The 19937-nt window shown below is 38.1% G+C and overlaps 1 protein-coding gene across 1 annotated transcript in view; it reads right to left on the bottom strand.

Annotated features, from left to right (window-relative positions):
* Positions 1 to 1258: 1258 nt before the first annotated feature.
* rragd (ras-related GTP binding D) overlaps positions 1259 to 19937 on the bottom strand; it is a 69673-nt gene continuing 50994 nt past the window's right edge. Inside the window, exons 6-7 of the mRNA XM_060932930.1 lie at positions 17934 to 18082; positions 1259 to 4583 (exon numbers count right to left, since the gene is read on the bottom strand). Of these exons, the coding sequence (XP_060788913.1) occupies positions 4432 to 4583; positions 17934 to 18082 (301 nt within the window). The 3' untranslated portion in view covers positions 1259 to 4431. The remainder of the gene's footprint in view (positions 4584 to 17933; positions 18083 to 19937) is intronic.

The raw sequence follows: 19937 nt of genomic DNA, 5'->3' as shown, positions 1-19937 counted from the left end.
AGAGGAGCAGCTGTTACATCAGCAGCTCTGACCTCATCAGGGTCATAGCTCTCGTGTTGAAGTAAAAGATTCATTGGGATTACACACACACTCACATACACACACACACACACACATACATACAACCATATCCACCTACCATCACTCAGTCCAATGAAACTGTGGAGAGATGCCAATCATCCAGGTTAAGAGTCATTTTAGTATGTGTGGTTTGTCTGCAGACACACTGGAGGTTAAAGGTCATTTGGTTATCAAAACTGCGTGTTGATTCATTTTACAAAAGCAGTGCAGTGTTGCTGCTGGTTGCTCACACAACAGCCAAGGAGAATGAAAAGCAGCAGAATTTTCATTAGAAATAGTTCTTAAATTTGAATACTTATAACATTTTAACACACAAGTTCTATTATTTTGACTGAATATCTCATTATTTCAAGTTATGTTGCTACTTTTATTGACTTTCATTATTTCAAGATACTAAATTGTTAATTTGACTTATAGTTTTGCTATTTTAAATTAATATCTCAATATTCCAGAATATTATGCTGTTAATTTTACTTAATATCTCATTATTTCAAGGTATTATGTTTCTACTTTTACTTACCATCTCATTATTTCCAGATAGTATGTGGCTATTTTGACAGTATTTTGCTATTTCAAGATATGTTGTTACGTTAGTGTTATTTCGACTTAAGGCCACATTTTCCGTATATAATATAATGACATAAATTTGACATTATCTCATTATCTTAATTTAATGACTAAACATTTCAAGATATTATTTCAACTTCTCATTATTCCAAAATTATTCAAGTTATCAAAATAACAAAATACTAAGTTAAAATAATGACATGCTATCTTGAAATAAGACAAACTATTAAGTCCAGAAACAAGATATTAACTTCATAAAATCTTGAAATAATTAGTTAAAAATAACTAATTTTAAAATACCATTTTGATAAAGTTAAAAAAATACTACCTTGAAAATAATATCAAGTTGAAATAATGAGATATTCAGTTAAAATAGCACCTTATCTTGGAAATAAGATATTAAGTTTGATATAATGGGAACCTTTAAATATCCAAAGAATATTTTTCCTTTTTTTGTCTAAAAGTGTATGTTTCATAAGTACTTTGAGAGAAGACAAGAAGTGACTGAATATTTTTTTGAACTGTGACAGACAGACAGGAAAAGAGAATTTTATGTAATCTTTATTAATAGTATAAATAAATAAATATTCATCAACTTAGCTGCATAATAAACAATGAGTATAAACAGTTCAACACTAATTTGTCTTAACACTTAAAAGCAGTTTCAAAATGGAACTATTATGAAAAAATTAAGGCTGAGTTGCTGATTATGTAAAGCAAACATTTCAACATTGATTTCATGATGTTACAAAAAGGCAGAATTAGCACCTAACTGATGTAATTGTCCTACATTTAAGAAGTTCACACAAAACTAAATGCTGATCTGTGCCGAGTTTCCCAAAAGCATCATAGCACAAAGAGCATCGTTAAATGGTAGAGTGAGCAGCACAATGAACACTCTCTCGCCTTGTTAAGATGCTCTTAGCGTGAAGAGGCTTTTGGGAAACCCACCCTTGATCGATTTTAATTCCCACTGTATTCTTTCTTCAACAATAATTTTACAGCTTTTTCTTCTTTGTTTCCAAGAAACAGTAACAAATGTCAGTGTACAGGAATGAATTTTAAAAATGAATCTCTTTTATATAACGCACACACACATTTGTGCAAATAGTTCATAAGTGTATGCACTTTTTACATTTCAATGTTAAAAAAAGCTAAAAGAATGCAAATTTAAAAGAAAGCAGGAAACATCTTTTCAATCTTCAAGCAACAGTTCAGCCAAAAATGAAAGGAAATTTCCCTTACACCCAAATGTAACAACCAATCCATGTTTTGTGTCCAGATTTGCTTGTTTAGTTTTGCACTGGCGCTACAAGGTTTAAGTAGCAGATCAGAGGCCAATCCAATCGTTGTTGAGGATGGAGTTAAACATGGTGGAAAAACTTCACAGACACTGCTGTAAATCAAGCATCCTTCATCCAAAGTGGAAACATTAAGCCATAAGGAGGACTCTGTTATTGGACATAAACAATCTGCCAGGGCATTCACACAAATGCACTTTACATTATTATTATTATTATTATTATTATTATACATGGTTATTGCACTGATTTATGTCTATTCCTTGTTCACTGCAGCCTTGGAAAGAATTACAAATAGAAATGTAATTTGTAGACTGTGTATTTGTAGACACTAACATCACAGCTAAAAAATAATGGTGTCCTCAATCATTTTATGCTTTAACTATGCAAAAGACGATCTGTCAGTTATTTTTTTGTCAATACAATTACCGCTCGACGAGTAAAAATGACCAGTCATGCAACCTGCACTGATTGCTGGCACAATGATTTGGGTGACGACATCTCTCGATCTCTCCAAGTCTCTGCTGTTCTGTGTAATGGTTTACATTCAAATTACATTACTAATCCAAACTACACTGCCCAGCCAAAAAAAAAGTCAGACACTAATACTCTATTTCACTATTAAACCTAGCCACGAGTTCTCATCTCATTATCTCTAGCCACTTTATCCTGTTCTACAGGGTCGCAGGCAAGCTGGAGCCTATCCCAGCTGACTATGGGCGAAAGGCGGGGTACACCCTGGACAAGTCGCCAGGTCATCACAGGGCTGACACATAGACACAGACAACTATTCACACTCACATTCACACCTACGGTCAATTTAGAGCCACCAGTTAACCTAACCTGCATGTCTTTGGACTGTGGGGGAAACCGGAGCACCCGGAGGAAACCCACACGGACACGGGGAGAACATGCAAACTCCGCACAGAAAGGCCCTCGCTGGCCACGGGGCTCGAACCCGGACCTTCTTGCTGTGAGGCGACAGCACTAACCACTACACCACCGTGCCGCTGCCACGAGTTCTACTGTCGATTATTTATTTATTTATTTATTTATTTATTTTACAATTTGATTTCACCAAGCATTTAAGTGATCTCTGATTATGGTCAGTCAACATTTTGTTCTGACCACATTTCTTCTGTGAAGTTGACAGTTCATCACCATCCTTCCAGGTTTTAATAATGCACTGGACATTTCTTAACCCAATTCCAGTCACTTCAGTAATCTCCTTAATTGTTTTCTTTGCTTGATGCAGGCCAATAATTTGACCCTTCTGAAACACAGTCACCTCTATTTCATGCCCATGGGATGCGTCTTCTGACATGTTTGTTTAAGAAATGAGAAACTACTCACTGCATCAGTTAGGGGTAAAAGAATTGCTGCCAGCTGAAATACAATCACTGCAGTAATTAACCAATCAAAGGCACTTAAGTATTTGCTTATTTAAATCGAAATGATGACTTTCTTTTTCCCTGGGCAGTGTCTACTGTATGTCTGTTGTTAGATGGCAAACTGGTAGTTATAAGCTTTCATTAACTTCAGACCACAAACATGTCTAATCTGACTGACTACATGAAAGAAAACAAAGGAAAGAAAGGGTGCATTTCATTTTCTGCATTTAAATCTGTCTCTTCAGTGTTTCATCTCAACCTGTCCTTTATTCTTGCTGTTTAAAACAAAAATGTGATGTAATTTTGCTGCCAACTCAATCTACTGAAATCAGTCTCCATCCAGCCATCCATTATCCATAACCGCTTATCCTGTGCAGGGTCGCGGGCGAGCTGGAGCCTATCCCAGCTGACTATGGGCGAGAGGTGGGGTACACCCTGGACAAGTCACCAGATCATCGCAGGGCTGACACATAGAGACAAACAACCATTCACACTCATATTCACACCTACGGTCAATTTAGAGCCACCAATTAGCCTAACCTGCATGTCTTTGGACTGTGGGGGAAACCGGAGCACCCGGAGGAAACCCACGCAGACACGAGGAGAACATGCAAACTCCACACAGAAAGGCCCCCGTCGGCCCCTGGGCTCGAACCCAGAACCTTCTTGCTGTGAGGCAACAGTGCTAACCACTACACCACCGTGCCACCTGAAATCAGTTTTATATGGTAATTCAGTTGTAGGAGTCTCTAAAATAAAAAAAACAAACAAACAAAAAAAGTATATATCATTCTTTTCTTCCCACTCACTGGGTCACTCACACTGAGTCACATTACAATCAACAACCTATCATCACACATCTAACCTTAATCTACTGTCAGTTATGAATTTAATAAACTGACAAATCTAATATAAGTTATGCTAATAAAAATCTAATGAATGGACATCACAGTTGTTGTTTTCTATTAATATTTGCCTTAAATATATATAAAAAATTGTTAACACACCGAGAGAATTAAGATAGTTGTGAATCTAGATTATATGAATAATTTGGCTGGGTTTATTCTCAACGTGAAACTATGTAGTGTCATTCAGTGGTGTTGAGTGTGTGTCCTGTTTGGCACGCTCTGCCTGCTCCACCTCCTCTGGCTCAGAAGTTTCCGGTTTCTCTGCACTTTCAGTCTCAAGTCAAACACTTCTTCTATGGCCTTCTTGAAGCAATGGAAGTTGTAGTCAATAAGTCCTGAGAAAAGAGAAGAATTAAGAAAGGTTTATGTTATAGTCACACGAAATTTTTTCAAACACCATGCATTTACAAAAACAAAACAAAAAAACAGTACATTTTTTATATTTTACTGATTTATCCAGACACCTTATATTACTTAAATGTCACTCCTCCATCTCATCGCTACTTCACTAGGTTCATTTTCTTTATTTTGAGAAAATTAGGTTCTTGTTCAGGTCTAACACACGAGACTTTCATCGGACTTCGTGATATTTCCTTACCATTTTTCCCCCCAAAGGTAAATGCACTTGACATTTTCTCTTTCTTTTTGGCTATACAAATTTGTTTAAGTTAAAGTTATCTTTTTTTGTTGTTTTTTTTCTCTCTCCCTACTTTCTCTCTGTAACCTTGAGTGGTGGTTCAGAGGTCCAGCGGTTGGGCTGAGAGTGGATATCTTTGGACTGTGGGGGAAACTGGAGCACCCGGCGGAAACCCAGGCAGACATGGGCAGAACATGCAAACCCCACACAGAAAGGCCTCGAACCCAGAACCTTCATGCTGTGAGGTGACAGTACGAACCACTACACCACCATGGTGTGTGTGATATATATATATATATATATATATATATATATATATGGTTTTAATGATTTATATATATATATATATATATATATATATATATATATATATATATATTTAAAACCAAGACCAACATTTTTTTTTCGCCACTTTTCATGAATAGATCAAGCATGATGCATAAACAGGAATGCGGCAGGGATTCCAGGTTGCGTCAGTTAATATAGACCCTGTTGACATGATGTCATGCATACTTTACAGATTGGTCAAAATGTCCACACTGCCATTTTGGATGTAAAACAAACTAGCACACAAATCTGTCTAATACTGTTGGTGTTGCTGAAATTCACAATGACAATCGGTTGTTCGGCATTTCGATGGACAAATAATCAATAATAATAATAATAGGTTCAATTTATATAGCGCCTTTCTAAAACCCAAGGATGCTTTACAATTATAGACAGGAAAAAAAATCCCCAGCTGTCATTTTATAGATTTCCTAAAGATCCTGAATGCTGGAAGAAATGGATATCGGCTGTTAAACGTGCTATCAGAGGCTGATAGCAGGACATGGGAACCATCAGTGTACAGTAGAATTTGCAGCACACACTTTATATCTGGGTCGTATTTAATCTCTGGGTCTCTGACTATCACAACAAAAACTGGTAATTTTATTTGACAAAGTACACACACAGATCCATCCGCTGACTTCCTGGAAAACTGGTAACATTTATACAACAGCATATGGGTGATATTAGAAGTATTATATGTATCAGTATCGAGTATCTTGATTAACATTTTTCAATTTTATGAGTTAATTCATGGAAAATGAAGCACAGATTTGCATTGGAAGCATTGAACATAGTTGCCTTTTTGTTAATGTTATTACGTCCAATATGGCCAACCAGTGGTTGCTATATTAGATAGGTCACGTGACTGGATAAGCTCTATAGACAAGTTCAAAACGCGATTACCAATCATTCTGGATTCATATACTGATTGGCTTATCTACTATTCTGATTAAAAAAAGACTGCTCTTTTGCCATATTTTTGAGTGATAAAATGCCCCAGCATACTCTGAGGTTAAAATATGAATTTCCTATGCAAAATATGTGAAATCTGTCAGCATTGCAGTTCCACAAAACAGAAACATCATTAGAACCTACACGTTTACCCTCATCAAGAAATCCAGATATGAATATACAAATTGGAAACTCTAATAATATCAGGAATACAGGTCACAGACAGATGTAAAAGTGGCAGAGTTTCAAAGCTGGCAGACAAATACAAATCATAACACAAAGGGAGAGTCAACAAACAGGCAATGGTCAGACAAGACATATCCAGGCTACCAGAGGCAGAGACAGAAAGCTGAAAACCAAAGTACAAACTAGATCAATAAATCAGCATGAACAATAAGGTTTGGTAAAGTCAAGCAAGGGAACACTGAGCATTTACAGTACTTCGCAAAGTTTTTGCGAACTGAAAGTCCTTATATATACACACACACAGTGGTGATGAGGCTGTGATCAGGAACAGGTGTGTGAGATAATCAGTATTCCAGAGACTGAGAGCGATGAGGTGCAGGATGGTTGTTGTAGTCCGCAGTGGCCATATTTGAACACCGCTGCAAACTCTGGGAAGTGGAGTCTTGAGTGCATGCAGGTGCAAATGTGACAAATAACCCTTCAGACCATACCTACTTCCTGGTAAACTGAACATACATCAGTGAATTGGCATACTGGTACATCTATATTTAATGATGTCATGCCAATTCCTTGTTCAATCCTAATATATTTTCCACTCAGATCTTGAGCTTTGAATTTTGGCCCTCAAACAGATCCTTGCGAATGGATTTAATAATTTATTTCAGGTGACTATAACAGTGACCATAGTAATTTAAAGGTAAAGTTTGGCAAATTGGGATCCTATGGATGCCAGAGAGATTTTGAGCCCTCAGCTGCTCAGCGCTTTAGCCCTGCACTGGATCCTTCCTCTCTGACTCAGCCCTCACCCGACACAAAAACATCTGCTACATGAATAATTGTTAAATAAAAATTTTACGATCACTAAGGGGGCATCAAACCACTAGCACACAACCAGAGCACGTTGAGAGAAAGTCTTCAAATGGTACATTTTAAAGTTGTTAAATAATTTAAACAACTATTATCTTTAAGACAAACAGTTTTAGTGACATGTACTCTCAGAATTAATAAACTATGCATGACAAAACTGTTTTGTTACATTCTTTGGAGGAAAAAAAATCTGAAAAGAATATAAAATGAGACCTCCACCCTGAAGCACATTAAATATGTTTATATTGAAATATTTGATGTTCTAAATGATTCTTGTGCTGATTTGCAAGTGGACGCTGTATTTTTGTTATTCCTACGAGAAGATAGTGGTTGCATGCTTGTGATGACATTACAAGGGAACACTGGAGAAAATTCTTCAACAATCTCAAATATACAGTGGTGCTTGAAAGTTTGTGAACCCTTTAGAATTTTCTATATTTCTGCATAAATATGACCTAAAACATAATCAGATTTTCACACAAGTCCTAAAAGTAGATAAAGAGTTAAACAAATGAGACAAAAATATTCTACTTGGTCATTTATTTATTGAGGAAAATGATCCAATATTACATATCTGTGAGTGGCAAAAGTATATGAACCTTTGCTTTCAGTATTTGGTGTGACCCCCTTGTGCAGCAATAACTGCAGCTAAACGTTTTCAGTAACTATTGATCAGTCCTGCACACCGGCTTGGAGGAATTTTAGCCCATTCCTCCATACAGAACAGCTTCAACTCTGGGATGTTGGTGGGTTTCCTCACATGAACTGCTCACTTCAGGTCCTTCCACAACATTTTGATTGGATTAAGGTCAGGACTTTGACTTGGCCATTCCAAAACATTAACTTTATTCTTCTTTAACCATTCTTTGGTAGAACGACTTGTGTGCTTAGGGTCGTTGTCTTGCTGCATGACCCACCTTCTCTTGAGATTCAGTTCATGGACAGATGTCCTGACATTTTCCTTTAGAATTCGCTGGTATAATTCAGAATTCATTGTTCCATCAACGATGGCAAGCTGTCCTGGCCCAGATGCAGCAAAACAGGCCCAAACCATGATACTACCACCACCACCATGTTTCACAGATGGGATAAGATTCTTATGCTGGAATGCAGTGTTTTCCTTTCTCCAAACATAACACTTCTCATTTAAACCAAAAAGTTCTATTTTGGTCTCATCCGTCCACAAAACATTTTTCCAATAGCCTTCTGGCTTTTACACGTGATCTTTATCAAACTGCAGATGAGCAGCAATGTTCTTTTTGGAGAGCAGTGGCTTTCTCCTTGCAGCCCTGCCATGCACACCATTGTTGTTGAGTGTTCTCCTGATGATGGACTCATGAACATTAACATTAGCCAATGTGAGAGAGGCCTTCAGTTGCTTAGAAGTTACCCTGGGGTCCTTTGTGACCTCGCCGACTATCACACGCCTTGCTCTTGGGTGATCTTTGTTGGTCGATCACTCCTGGGGAGGGTAACAATGGTTTTGAATTTCCTCCATTTGTACACAACCTGTCTGACTGTGGATTGGTGGAGTCCAAACTCTTTAGAGATGGTTTTGTAACCTTTTCCAGCCTGATGAGCATCAACAAAGCTTTTTCTGAGGTCCTCAGAAATCTCCTTTGTTCGTACCATGATACAGTTTCACAAACATGTGTTGTGAAGATCAGAATTTGACAGATCCCTGTTCTTTAAATAAAGCAGGGTGCCCACTCACACCTGATTGTCATCCCATTGATTGAAAACACCTGACTCTAATTAATTGCTAATCCTAGAGGTTCACATATTTCTGCCACTCACATATATGTAATATTGGATCATTTTCATCAATAAATAAATGACCAAGTATAATATTTTGTCTCATTTGTTTTACTGGGTTCTCTTTATCTACTTTTAGGACTTGTGTGAAAATCTGATGATGTTTTAGGTCATATTTATGCAGAAATATAGAAAATTCTAAAGGGTTCACAAACTTTCAAGCACCACTGTAAGTGATAACCATCAAGTTTAACTAAATACAAAAGAGAAAGAGCTTAATTTCTCATCACTTTCTAGCAACATTCAACATCATATTAATGAAAAATCCAACAAACCAATAGTGGATGTTGATGCAAATGCTGGAATTAAAATCCCAAAATGCAATGCAAGTATATGGCACAGTTGCCCTGAGTTACGGCAGAGACTCTGTTTGGCTAGTTAGTGATTACGCCGATGGTGGTGTTAGCATAAACGTGGAAAGTCTGGAGGTGAGAAACCTGGACAGACTAAATGACTAAAGCGCTGCTGCATCTTGCTCTTTTGGTATAAATGAAGCAAAGCCCAAATCACGCTGGCACCACTATTAGCAGGGAGTCAAACAGAATTGTGAGTCATGTACACTGACAATTTCATTACAAAATAAATTTTGGACACACGTGTAGATCCAAGGTCAAATTACAAACATTATTAATAGGCACGTTTTTTCTTTTAAATTCCTACAAGTAGGAGCTGAATGGGAAATTTCTACTTTAGTAGGCATGGGGTCATGAGTGACAAAGTTACTATAGGGCCTTTAAGTCAAACTTTTATCTGCTCAGCTCTGTACATGGACCTGATTCTTCCTTGCCCACTAGTACACGGTTTTAGATAAAGCCATCTGCCAAAAGAAAAAAATGTGGATAACATTTTAACAATGAGTACAATGACACCTGACTTGTTAACAAACACATTTTTTTCCCCAAAGGATCTACATGCATTTGAATATTTTGTCATAAGGTTTTACAAAACAGTCAGCACATTTACTCCACTTCATGCACCGAGAACGTCTTAAACATCTTTATTTTCAATCATAATTTATTTGTATAGACTATTAAAAATAGTCAAAACAGTTTAAAACAAATTCCTAATCATAGCACCAGAGGTAAATGCAGTGGAGAAAAAAAAATTCTGAATAACATGAGGAAGAAATGACAAAATAAAAACTAATCAAAAGGAGGAATTTATCCTCCTCTGGTCAACACTGGAGAGTGGGATTATAGTAGGATGATCAAAAGTGGGTGAAACAGTGTTGTCCCTGAGATACTTCAAGGACTGGAGTTAGAAATCTTATTAGCAGGGCTTAACTTTCACTCTTCACGCAACAGCACCACCCAGTCATAGGTACAAATACACAGAATTGCATGAAGGAGTGACGCTGGGGCTGATTTCCTCCGAGCCCCAGACTGTAGATTAGTGATCAACATCAGGTGATTTAGCATCCACTGAGGTTAATTTATTTAAACCAGCTGTGCTGACACATTCATAACCCATCATCAACCATCGATTGAGAAGGTAAATGTGAAATATAACTGTTATAAACAGGAATGTGTGTAACTTTTAATCATTTACTTTTTTTTTTGAAAGGGAAACTAGAACTAAACCACAGCATGGTGGTGTAAGTGGTTTGCACGGTTGCCTCACAGCAAGAAGAAGGTTCTGGGTTTGAGCCCAGCGGCCGGCGAGGGCCTTTCTATGTGGAGTTTGCATGTTCTCCCCGTGTCTGTGTGGGTTTCCTCTGGGTACTCCGGTTTCCCCCACAGTTCAAAGACATGCGGTTAGGTTAATATGGGATGGCCTTGGGCTGAGGTGCCCTTGAGCGAGGCACCTAACTCCTATCTGCTCCCCGGGCGCTGTTAGCATGGCTGCCCACTGCTCTGGGTATGTGTGTGCTCATTGCGCACGTGTGTGCGTGCGTGTGTTCACTGCTTTAGATGGGTTAAATGCAAAGAGGAATTTCACAAGCGTGTGATGAATAAAGTTGTTGTTGTTCTTCTTCTAAGTGAGAATTTTCTGATCAAAGTAGAAATTACACCACAGGACAAAACAACATCAATGTTTTGTCTAGTTAGAACAACCAAAACAATGGCTCATGACAAGAACAGCTTTACCATTTACCATCCTTACAGTTCAGAAGACATACAGCATAATTACAGAAAAATCTAAGGAGCAATTTCAATGTCTTTTAATGAGTTACTGATAGGAGATTATTTTTAGCCTTCCTATTCAATATAATTACTAGCGATCACTGGTTATCAGAAAATGTTCATTCGTTGTTTCATTCATCTTCAGTAATCACTTTATCCTGGTCAGGGTTGTGATGAAACCAGAGCATATCCCAGGAACACAGGAAGGAGGAATACACCTTGTAGTGGTGTAAAACAATGCCACTATCTGTATTAGTTTAATGCTTTAAATACATATCTGTATTCAGTACCCAAGTGGGCAGGGCCCAACCCAGAATCTAAACTAAACTTTCCCTACCACAACACACCTGAAACAGCTGGTAGAAATTTCAGTATGTTGTGTTAATTCTGGCTCTGCCAGTTCCTCAACTTGTGCCACATCACTCAAGTTCATAACTGGTCTCAAGTAGAGAAAAGCGCTGGAGTATTTATTTAATCCTACTCATACTGTTCTAATTTTTGCTTGTGCTTGCTTGTGACATTTTTTGAACAATTGTATGTTTTTTTTTTAATTTCCCAATTTATAAACAAGCTAGTACCCTAATTTAAAAAATGCATGACCCTGACCAGGCTAAAGATGCTGTAAATGCATCACGGAGCATCACACGCTCATATTAACGAACATTTTCTTTCTTTGTCCCACAGGCTTCATCACTGCTTGAATGAAAGTAAAAACCTTCCATTTGTGTGACTTGTGGAACTTCAGCCTGATACCAGACCTCTAGTATTAACAAGACGTTCTGTGACCATTTCAGGCATGCTTTCTTTTTAAACTATAACTGTATTTGTATTCATTTAGAAAATATCATCTGTTCATTCTAAATAACAGGGCTCGACATTAACTTTTTAATCCACTTGTCCAGTCAGACAAGCAGCAAGATTTTTCACTTGTCCTAACCATAACCTTTTTATTACTATGTATTTACTAGTTCAGTGAAAGGAAAGTAGTTAACACACTTTATCAAAAAGCAGGTATAATTATGACAATCATATAAAACTCAAACTTTAACTGAAACAATAAACAAAAACTATCCAATGCTCTAGTATGTTGTTATAACCTATTATCTGATATGCAATTTTAGGGGTTGGGATTGTCGTCTTTTTCACTTTCTTTCGATAAAATTAAACCGAAATAAAACAAATTGGACACGATAAGGGGGACAGAATTACGTTGTGAATGAAAACAAACCATAAGTGAGTTCGGCACTGTCGTAAAATTCCCACAAACTATTTTACGATATTTGTGATGCTTAATGTGTACCATACAAAAGAAAAAAAAAATACAATGAATGTCCGAATGAAATGAAGATTCATCCAACCATCTATTATCTGTAGCTGCTTATCCTGTTCTACAGGGTCACAGGCAAGCTGGAGCCTATCCCAGCTGACTATGGGTGAGAGGCGGGGTACACCCTGAACAAGTTGCCAGGTCATCGCAGGATGAAGATTCACCACAGATATTTATTTTATTGAGGTATTTGATCATCATTCCTCCGATTTAAATGAATTCAAGGTCTAATAATCTATAATTAGATATTACGACATGGTTATTTTTACACACGCACTTGCTGTACTCGGTTTCCCCAGAATTTCATAAATATAACATGGCCGGATCACTGAGGAGATTGAATTAGTTTTGTTGGAAGTTTATTGATGTGACTCTTGAATAATTAATATAAAATCATGATTTTCAACAAATATTCAACTTATCCTGTCAGACAGGCAGATGCAGATTTGACTTGTCCGGACCAAACATTTGGTTGTCTTGGACAGTCGGCCTACCGCTAACATCGAGCCCTGAATAACATCTGTATTCGGTTATATCCATAACATCCTGGATGGCACCATGCACACATGCATTCTTAACATTCATTTTATAGTAGGGGCAATTTAGAGTAGCCAATCCTCCTACTCTCATGTTTTGCAAATTGGGAGTACATTGGAGAATTTGGAGGAAACCAACTGGAAGAACTTGTGAAACTCAGAATAAAACCTGAAAATATATTTGACATACAGAATGAAGAATGAATGAGGATATGCAAAGTACAGAGTGCTGAATGAAAATTCTACAAAATGTCTAAATCTCGTGCAGTGATTGGCAGACATTCTGTCTCAAAATCTATTTTTAAAAAATCTGTACCCAAATAAAGCACTATATCTGCTGTGACGAATCCAGTTCAATTTAGCACAACTCTTCTAAAGAATTGAAGCAACTTGAAAATCTTTCTTTAACACATCACTCACATGGTATTCATTTTAATTTATTTAAAAAAAAATAAGGGTACTCTTGGCTCTAAAGATGCATGTGAGTCAGAATGACCCTGAAACTTCCTCGATTCACCTTCCCGCCTGCAGTTCTTCTAGATATCTTCATGAATATTTCAGCATTCATTAACTTCCCAAACCCTTCTTTGTTATAATACATTTATTCTCAAGTCTCAGTGGAACCACATTATGCTCTTAAATTTCAGCATATCTACCATGTTTGGCCTAAATTCAACTGGGCTGAAATTCAACAAACAGCACAGCAGAAGTGTTGTCATTGCTGTAGCTCTAACTTCAGTCCCACAGGATTAACAGCACAGCAGTTTCCAAACTATTTCAAACAATATTTACTATATACAATATAATTCTGCTTTACACTCAAGGGTAGTACATTATACTTGAGATGTTCATTATCCAGGATGCATGCCTTACCGAATACCCCAGCTACACAACTGATGCATTGCTGATACAACTACTCCTCCCTTGTATGGGATCTTAAGTAGGGGACACACTAGACCTTCACCTTGGTGAATTTAAGGTGAAAGAAAGTAGACATTCAGTGAATAGAAAATACCTGTTGGCATGCTACTAGCAAACACTGATCTGTGAAGCTTTTTTCCAAATATTGACGAGAAGGTGATTATGCACTTGGACTTCATTACTAACATTTAGTCTGTGGAATATATACTTTACAAGTTTGAAAGGAACAAGTACAAAGGAATTTGTACTTTACTTGAGTAAACTGAAAATGGGTATCAGACCAATACCGGCAAAACATGGTGGAATCTCTGATATTTCAGGCTGTATAACACACTGTATATAGCCTGAAATATCAGAGAAGTGCTTGTAGCACAACAGTTTAAAGCATGTTGAAGGTCATGTGATTACAACAGTGGTCTAACATGAGCCACAACAACAGCAACAACAACCAGTGAACTATTCTGAGGTGTTTACTGAAAAAAAGAAGCTGATTATTGATTGAAAAAAGCTGTAAAGTGAAAGTTTACTAGTATTTAAAGGAAAAACAGTGGCTGGTTATAAATGCTTTAGTATCAATACTTGTACGCTTACTAAATTTGACATTTCCAGGAGTATGGTGGCTCATAAGTGCAAACACATGAACAAACCCAACAAGTCAATCTCAACCCCAAAGCCATCAACAGGGATGCCTCTATCACCATCAAATTGAGCCTTCTTGTTACTAATTTGTATGTCAGAAATACTCTTAAAATATACTTCAAACAGGAAGGAAGCTATTAAAGAAAAACTATTATTTCAGGCATATGACCTTGACCCTGTTTAGATGAATTCCAAATTTGAGTTTTTCACGTGCTGGTGACAATGATGCATCCTTGTTTTGATGCCACTTATTCTTCAGACAGAGTACTAACAATAGGGGGAAGCCATAGCCTAATGGTTAGAGAAGCAGCTTTGGGACCAAAAGGTTTCCAGTTCAATTGCTGGGACCAGCAGGAATGGCTGAAGTGCCATTGAGCAAAGCACCTAACCCCCAACTGCTCCCCAGGCTGTTCTGGGTATGTTATACGCTGCTCTGGATAAGATTGTTTGCCAAATGCCATTAATGTAATGTAATGTAAGAAGAATCTTGGACGGATGGACAGGCAACTTGAAAACATATGCCTCAGGCATAAAAAACACAACAGCAAATCAGAAAACGCAAAAAACGTAAAAAAAAAAATACAAACAGAAAAAACAGCAAACTTTGAAACAACAGTAAAATCACAAAATATAAAATCCCAAAAAAACAAATTAAAAAACAAAATGAAATGTAAATAGGAAATGTAAACTCGCTGCTGCCCCCCCCCAAAAAAAAAACCCCAAAACAAACAAAAAAAGATAAAAGCACAGCACCACAAAATAAAACAGAATGCCCAGAATATTTGGAAATGCAAAAGAATGCAACATCTCTTTCTTTCATTAATTTGCTGTAGTACAAAATGAATAAAAAAAACCACTGCTATTATTGGAAAATAAAAAAATAGATATATTTCACACTCCCAAGTGTTTTATTCCTTACAGAAGTCCTACATTATTTACCATGCTGACCTTCAACACTAGTCATCATCTTTTTCAGCCCCGTCTGTCTAGTTTCACTCTTATGGGTGATTTTACCATCGACATAGACTCTGACACCTGTAACCTAGCTAATGAATTTGCTGCCCTATTGTGTTGTCTTGGTTACACCAAACTCATTGACTTCCTTTTTCACAACCACGGTCACATCCTCAATCTGGTGTGTTCTAACAGCCTGTATGTCAACAAACTAACTGGAACTGACCTAGGGCTCTTTGATCACAAAATAATCTCCATGGACATTCATTTTACTCCCACACCTCCTGCTGTAAGACGCACTATGACTTTTCATAATCTTAGGTCTCTTGATCCCAATCTGGTGTCTATGGCTCTTGCTTTTCTATCCTCCTTACCCAGCTCAAGTGAGGATGCTGTGCTTCTTTACAATAACTCTCTCTCTCTCTCTCTCTCTCTCTCTCAAATCCTGAATGAAGTTCCCCCTCTTAAGACCAGCATAGTCTCTTTCAAGCATTCTGTCCCCTGGTACACAAATGAACTGTGCTCCTTAAAGACAGCTGGCCAATGTCTGGAATGTCAATACACAAAGATGGGGCTTGTGGTCCATGGCCAGATGTATGAACACCACCTTGATTCCTACAGAGAAGCACTGAAATCCACTGACTCCTATTACTACTTCACCATCACTGAGAGCAATACAACTCCAAAATCCTATTCTCTACACTCAGCTCCTTACTAAGTCAGCTACGTTTTTGCCCAGTCATATCTACTCAGACAATTTTATGAACAACTTCAGACAAAAAGTTGATAACATCAATGCACAGCTTCTGTCATCTATGGGCCCCATCTGTGACCTGTCTCCATCACAAGTGAAGCCTGACTGCTTGCTCACAGTATTCAGACAAGTTGACGATCCTGATGTCACCAAAATAATTACTAGGATGTGCTTTACTACCAGCCATTGTGACCCCATGCCTACCACCTTGGTTAAAGCCTGTCTACCTTAGGTTGGCCCTCTGATAGTACAGGTGATAAATTCTTCCCTTGAATATGGTCATGTTCCTGTTACCCTGAAAACTGGTTCCATCATATCTGTCCTCAAAAAACCTGGCCTCAATCCTGATGCTTTAACTATCTACAGACTCAAACAACCTTCCTTTCATTTCTAAAGTGCTTAAGTGCATTGTATTCACTCAACTTACTGCGAGTTGGCCTAGTGGTTAGCGTGTTTGCCTCTCGCCAGGGAGACTGAAAGTTCTACTCGTGGTCGGATCATACCAAAGACCATCATAAAAAGGGTACCTACTGCCATCTGGTGAGGCATGCCGCAATACAGATGTGAGTAGGAAGTCAAACTCTTGCAGTTAGCAGAGGACTAGCCCCCCACTGTAACCCTAGCTATGTAATAGGTGAGAGGCCAACGGCTACTGAAACGGATATTGGCGCTGCCCGATGTGCCTTGTGGCATGGGAAGGACTTTGATTGATTCACTCAACTTCAAAACCATCTTGCCTCCCAACATGCTTCTTGACTCAATCCAATCTGGTTTCAGAAAGCAACACAGCACCAAAATGGCCTAGGTCAAAGTGACTAATGATCTTTTGTTAGCTGCTGACTTCGGTTATCTGAGCATTTTAATCCTGTTGGATCTCAGCGCAGCCTTTGACACGGTCAACCACACTATCTTACTGCAATGGCTGGAAAGCCTTGCTGGTCTTTCTGGTTCTGCCCTTTCATGGTTTAACTTGCATCTCACCAACCAACAACAGTTCACCACCATAAATGGTGTCCAGTCCCACCCATCTGCTGTCCTCCATAATGTTCCACAAGGGTCAGTCCTCGGTCCTCTCTTATTCTGTATCAATATGACCAAGGGCGAGAATATAATCAGTTCTCATGGTCTCAGTAATCATTCCTATGCTGATAACACTCAGATTTACATACGTACCAAAGCAAATACTCAGTAAATGTCTTCTGAACATCAGCAAATTTTTAAAACTTAACTCTGACAAAACAGAGGTTGTCCTCATGGGTTCAAAGTCACACACCAACAACCTTAATAACTCTTGTCTTACCACTGATGACACAAAGGTCACAGTCTCTTCTCCTGTCAAGAACATGGCTGTTCTCCTGGACTCTACTCTCTCATTTATGCATCACACCAATAATACACGAAAACTATCCTTTTTCCATCTTAAAAATATTGCCCCGATCTGCCCACTACTCTCCTTTTCTAATGCTGAGTGAGTAACACATGCACTCATTTCCTCTCAGTTGGACTACTGTAATGGTCCCTGTTCATTGGTCTACCTTCTCATCTACTCAGTCGACTACAACATGTGCAGAACTCAGCTGCCCATTTGCTCACATGCACCCCATCCTGTATTACCAGAAAGTATTAGCAGACTTTGGGTGCTCACCTTTCCTCTCAAAACTCTCTTCCCTGAGGAAACAGACAAGGGCCAGAAATTTGGTGACCTCTTTAAGGTACATCACTGTGGTGTTGTTGAGGTGGATGATGGCCATGGATTCTTTATCGTATGGCGAACCGGTGACATCCTCACTCAAACTGCCAAGGACAAATGGGACAAATAAGATGACAAAATGACAAGGGTTTTTTTTCTTTTACAAGTATAAAATCAGCCCAAATACTGAATCATCCCTAAATGATACAACTTAACCTCACTGCAAGCACACTGTACAACAGACACTGTCACTTAGCAACATTCATTCAAAAGACAATGAAAAGTAGGATGGTAATAATCAAATCAAATGATTTTTGCCCTTTTTTTAAAAAAACTGAGGACTGTTTAGTACCTTTTCTTCAGAGTACGATAAGCACAATATGGTTGATTGTGACAAGAAAAAAAAAATTCCCCGACAAAAAAGTGAAGCACTCAAATGTATATGCTCGGATATCTTCTAGCATTTGTGGACACTTGTGTTTAAATCTTCTTGTACTGAATGTGAAGGATAAATTTTAAAATGTCTATAAATCTGCATGTGAAAGTAAACAGTGAAAAGACACCTCTCCACAGTTATAAGTGCTACAACAGCACTTCTTAGAAAAGTTGGGTCTTTTATAAAAATGAAAAGAAAGAGACATACTTAGGGCAAGGACAGCACCCAAACTAAACTGAAAGGAGAAGAAAGGGGAGGGGGAAAAAGAGTAATTCAACACTGGAGAATGTTATTGATTTTATATAAATCTGCATGTGAAAGTAAACATAGTGAAAAGAGACCTCTCCACAGTTATAAGCGCTACAACAGCACTTCTTAGAAAAGTTGGGTCTTTTATAAAAATGAAAAGAAAGAGACATTCTTAGGGTGAGGACAGCACCCAAACTAAACTGAAAGGAGAAGAAAGAGGAGGGGGGGGAGAGTAATTCAACACTGGAGGATATGATTGATTTTATATACATACAGTTGTGGTCAGAAGTTTACATACAGTGACATGAATGTCATCTTGGATATGTATGTCATGGCAATATTTGGGCTTGCAATGATTTCTCTGAGCTGTTCTTTTTCTGTGGCAGAATGATTGTACAGCATACTGCTTAAAAAAATAGAATTCAGTGCACAATTTTCTTTGGGTTTTCTGAAATCAACATAGAGTCAAAAGTATACATACAGGGTCAAAAATTTACATACAGCACACCTAATATTTGGGTAAAATGTCTTCACAAGATTCACCTTGACCAAACATTTTTTGTTTACCATGAACAAGCTTCTGGCAGAATTCTGGTTAGATATTTCATGACTCTTCATGGTAGAATTGGTAGAGTTCAATTAATTTGTTTTTCTTGGCATGGACTCGACTTATAAGCATGGTCCATATATTTTCAATAGGGCTGAAGTCAGGGCTTGTTTTAAGCTTAATGATAGCCTGCTTTATCCTCCACAACCAGTGTGTTTGGGTTCATTGTCCTGTTGTGACTCCCAATCATGTTCAGGTTTCCAATGGTTTGAGGTTATGCTGAAGAATTCTGAGGTAGTCCTCTTTCTTCATTATTCAATCCACTTTGTGCGATGAACCTCCACTGGCAGTAAAACAGCCCCAGAACATGATGCTGCTACCACCACCATCAGCTGGCACAGTGTTTCTCTGTACTTCATGGCCAAAAACAACTCAATCTTTGTCTTAATCTTTGTTATGAATCTTTCACAAGTTATTCATCACACACTTGTGAAATTTCCTCTCTGCATTTAACCCATCTGAAGCAGTGACCACACACATGCACACACACGTGAGCAATGAGCACACACGCACACACACACACACACACACACATACATACCCAGGGTAGCCATGCTAACAGAGCCCGGGAAGCAATTGGGAGTTAGGTGCCTCGCTCAAGGGCACCTCAGCCCAAGGCCGTCCCATATTAACCTAACCTAACCGCATGTCTTTGGACTGTGGAAAC

Source organism: Neoarius graeffei, chromosome 11 (assembly GCF_027579695.1).
Source record: "Neoarius graeffei isolate fNeoGra1 chromosome 11, fNeoGra1.pri, whole genome shotgun sequence".
Classification (NCBI taxonomy): domain Eukaryota; kingdom Metazoa; phylum Chordata; class Actinopteri; order Siluriformes; family Ariidae; genus Neoarius; species Neoarius graeffei.
This window is presented reverse-complemented; position numbering and strand designations above follow the sequence as displayed.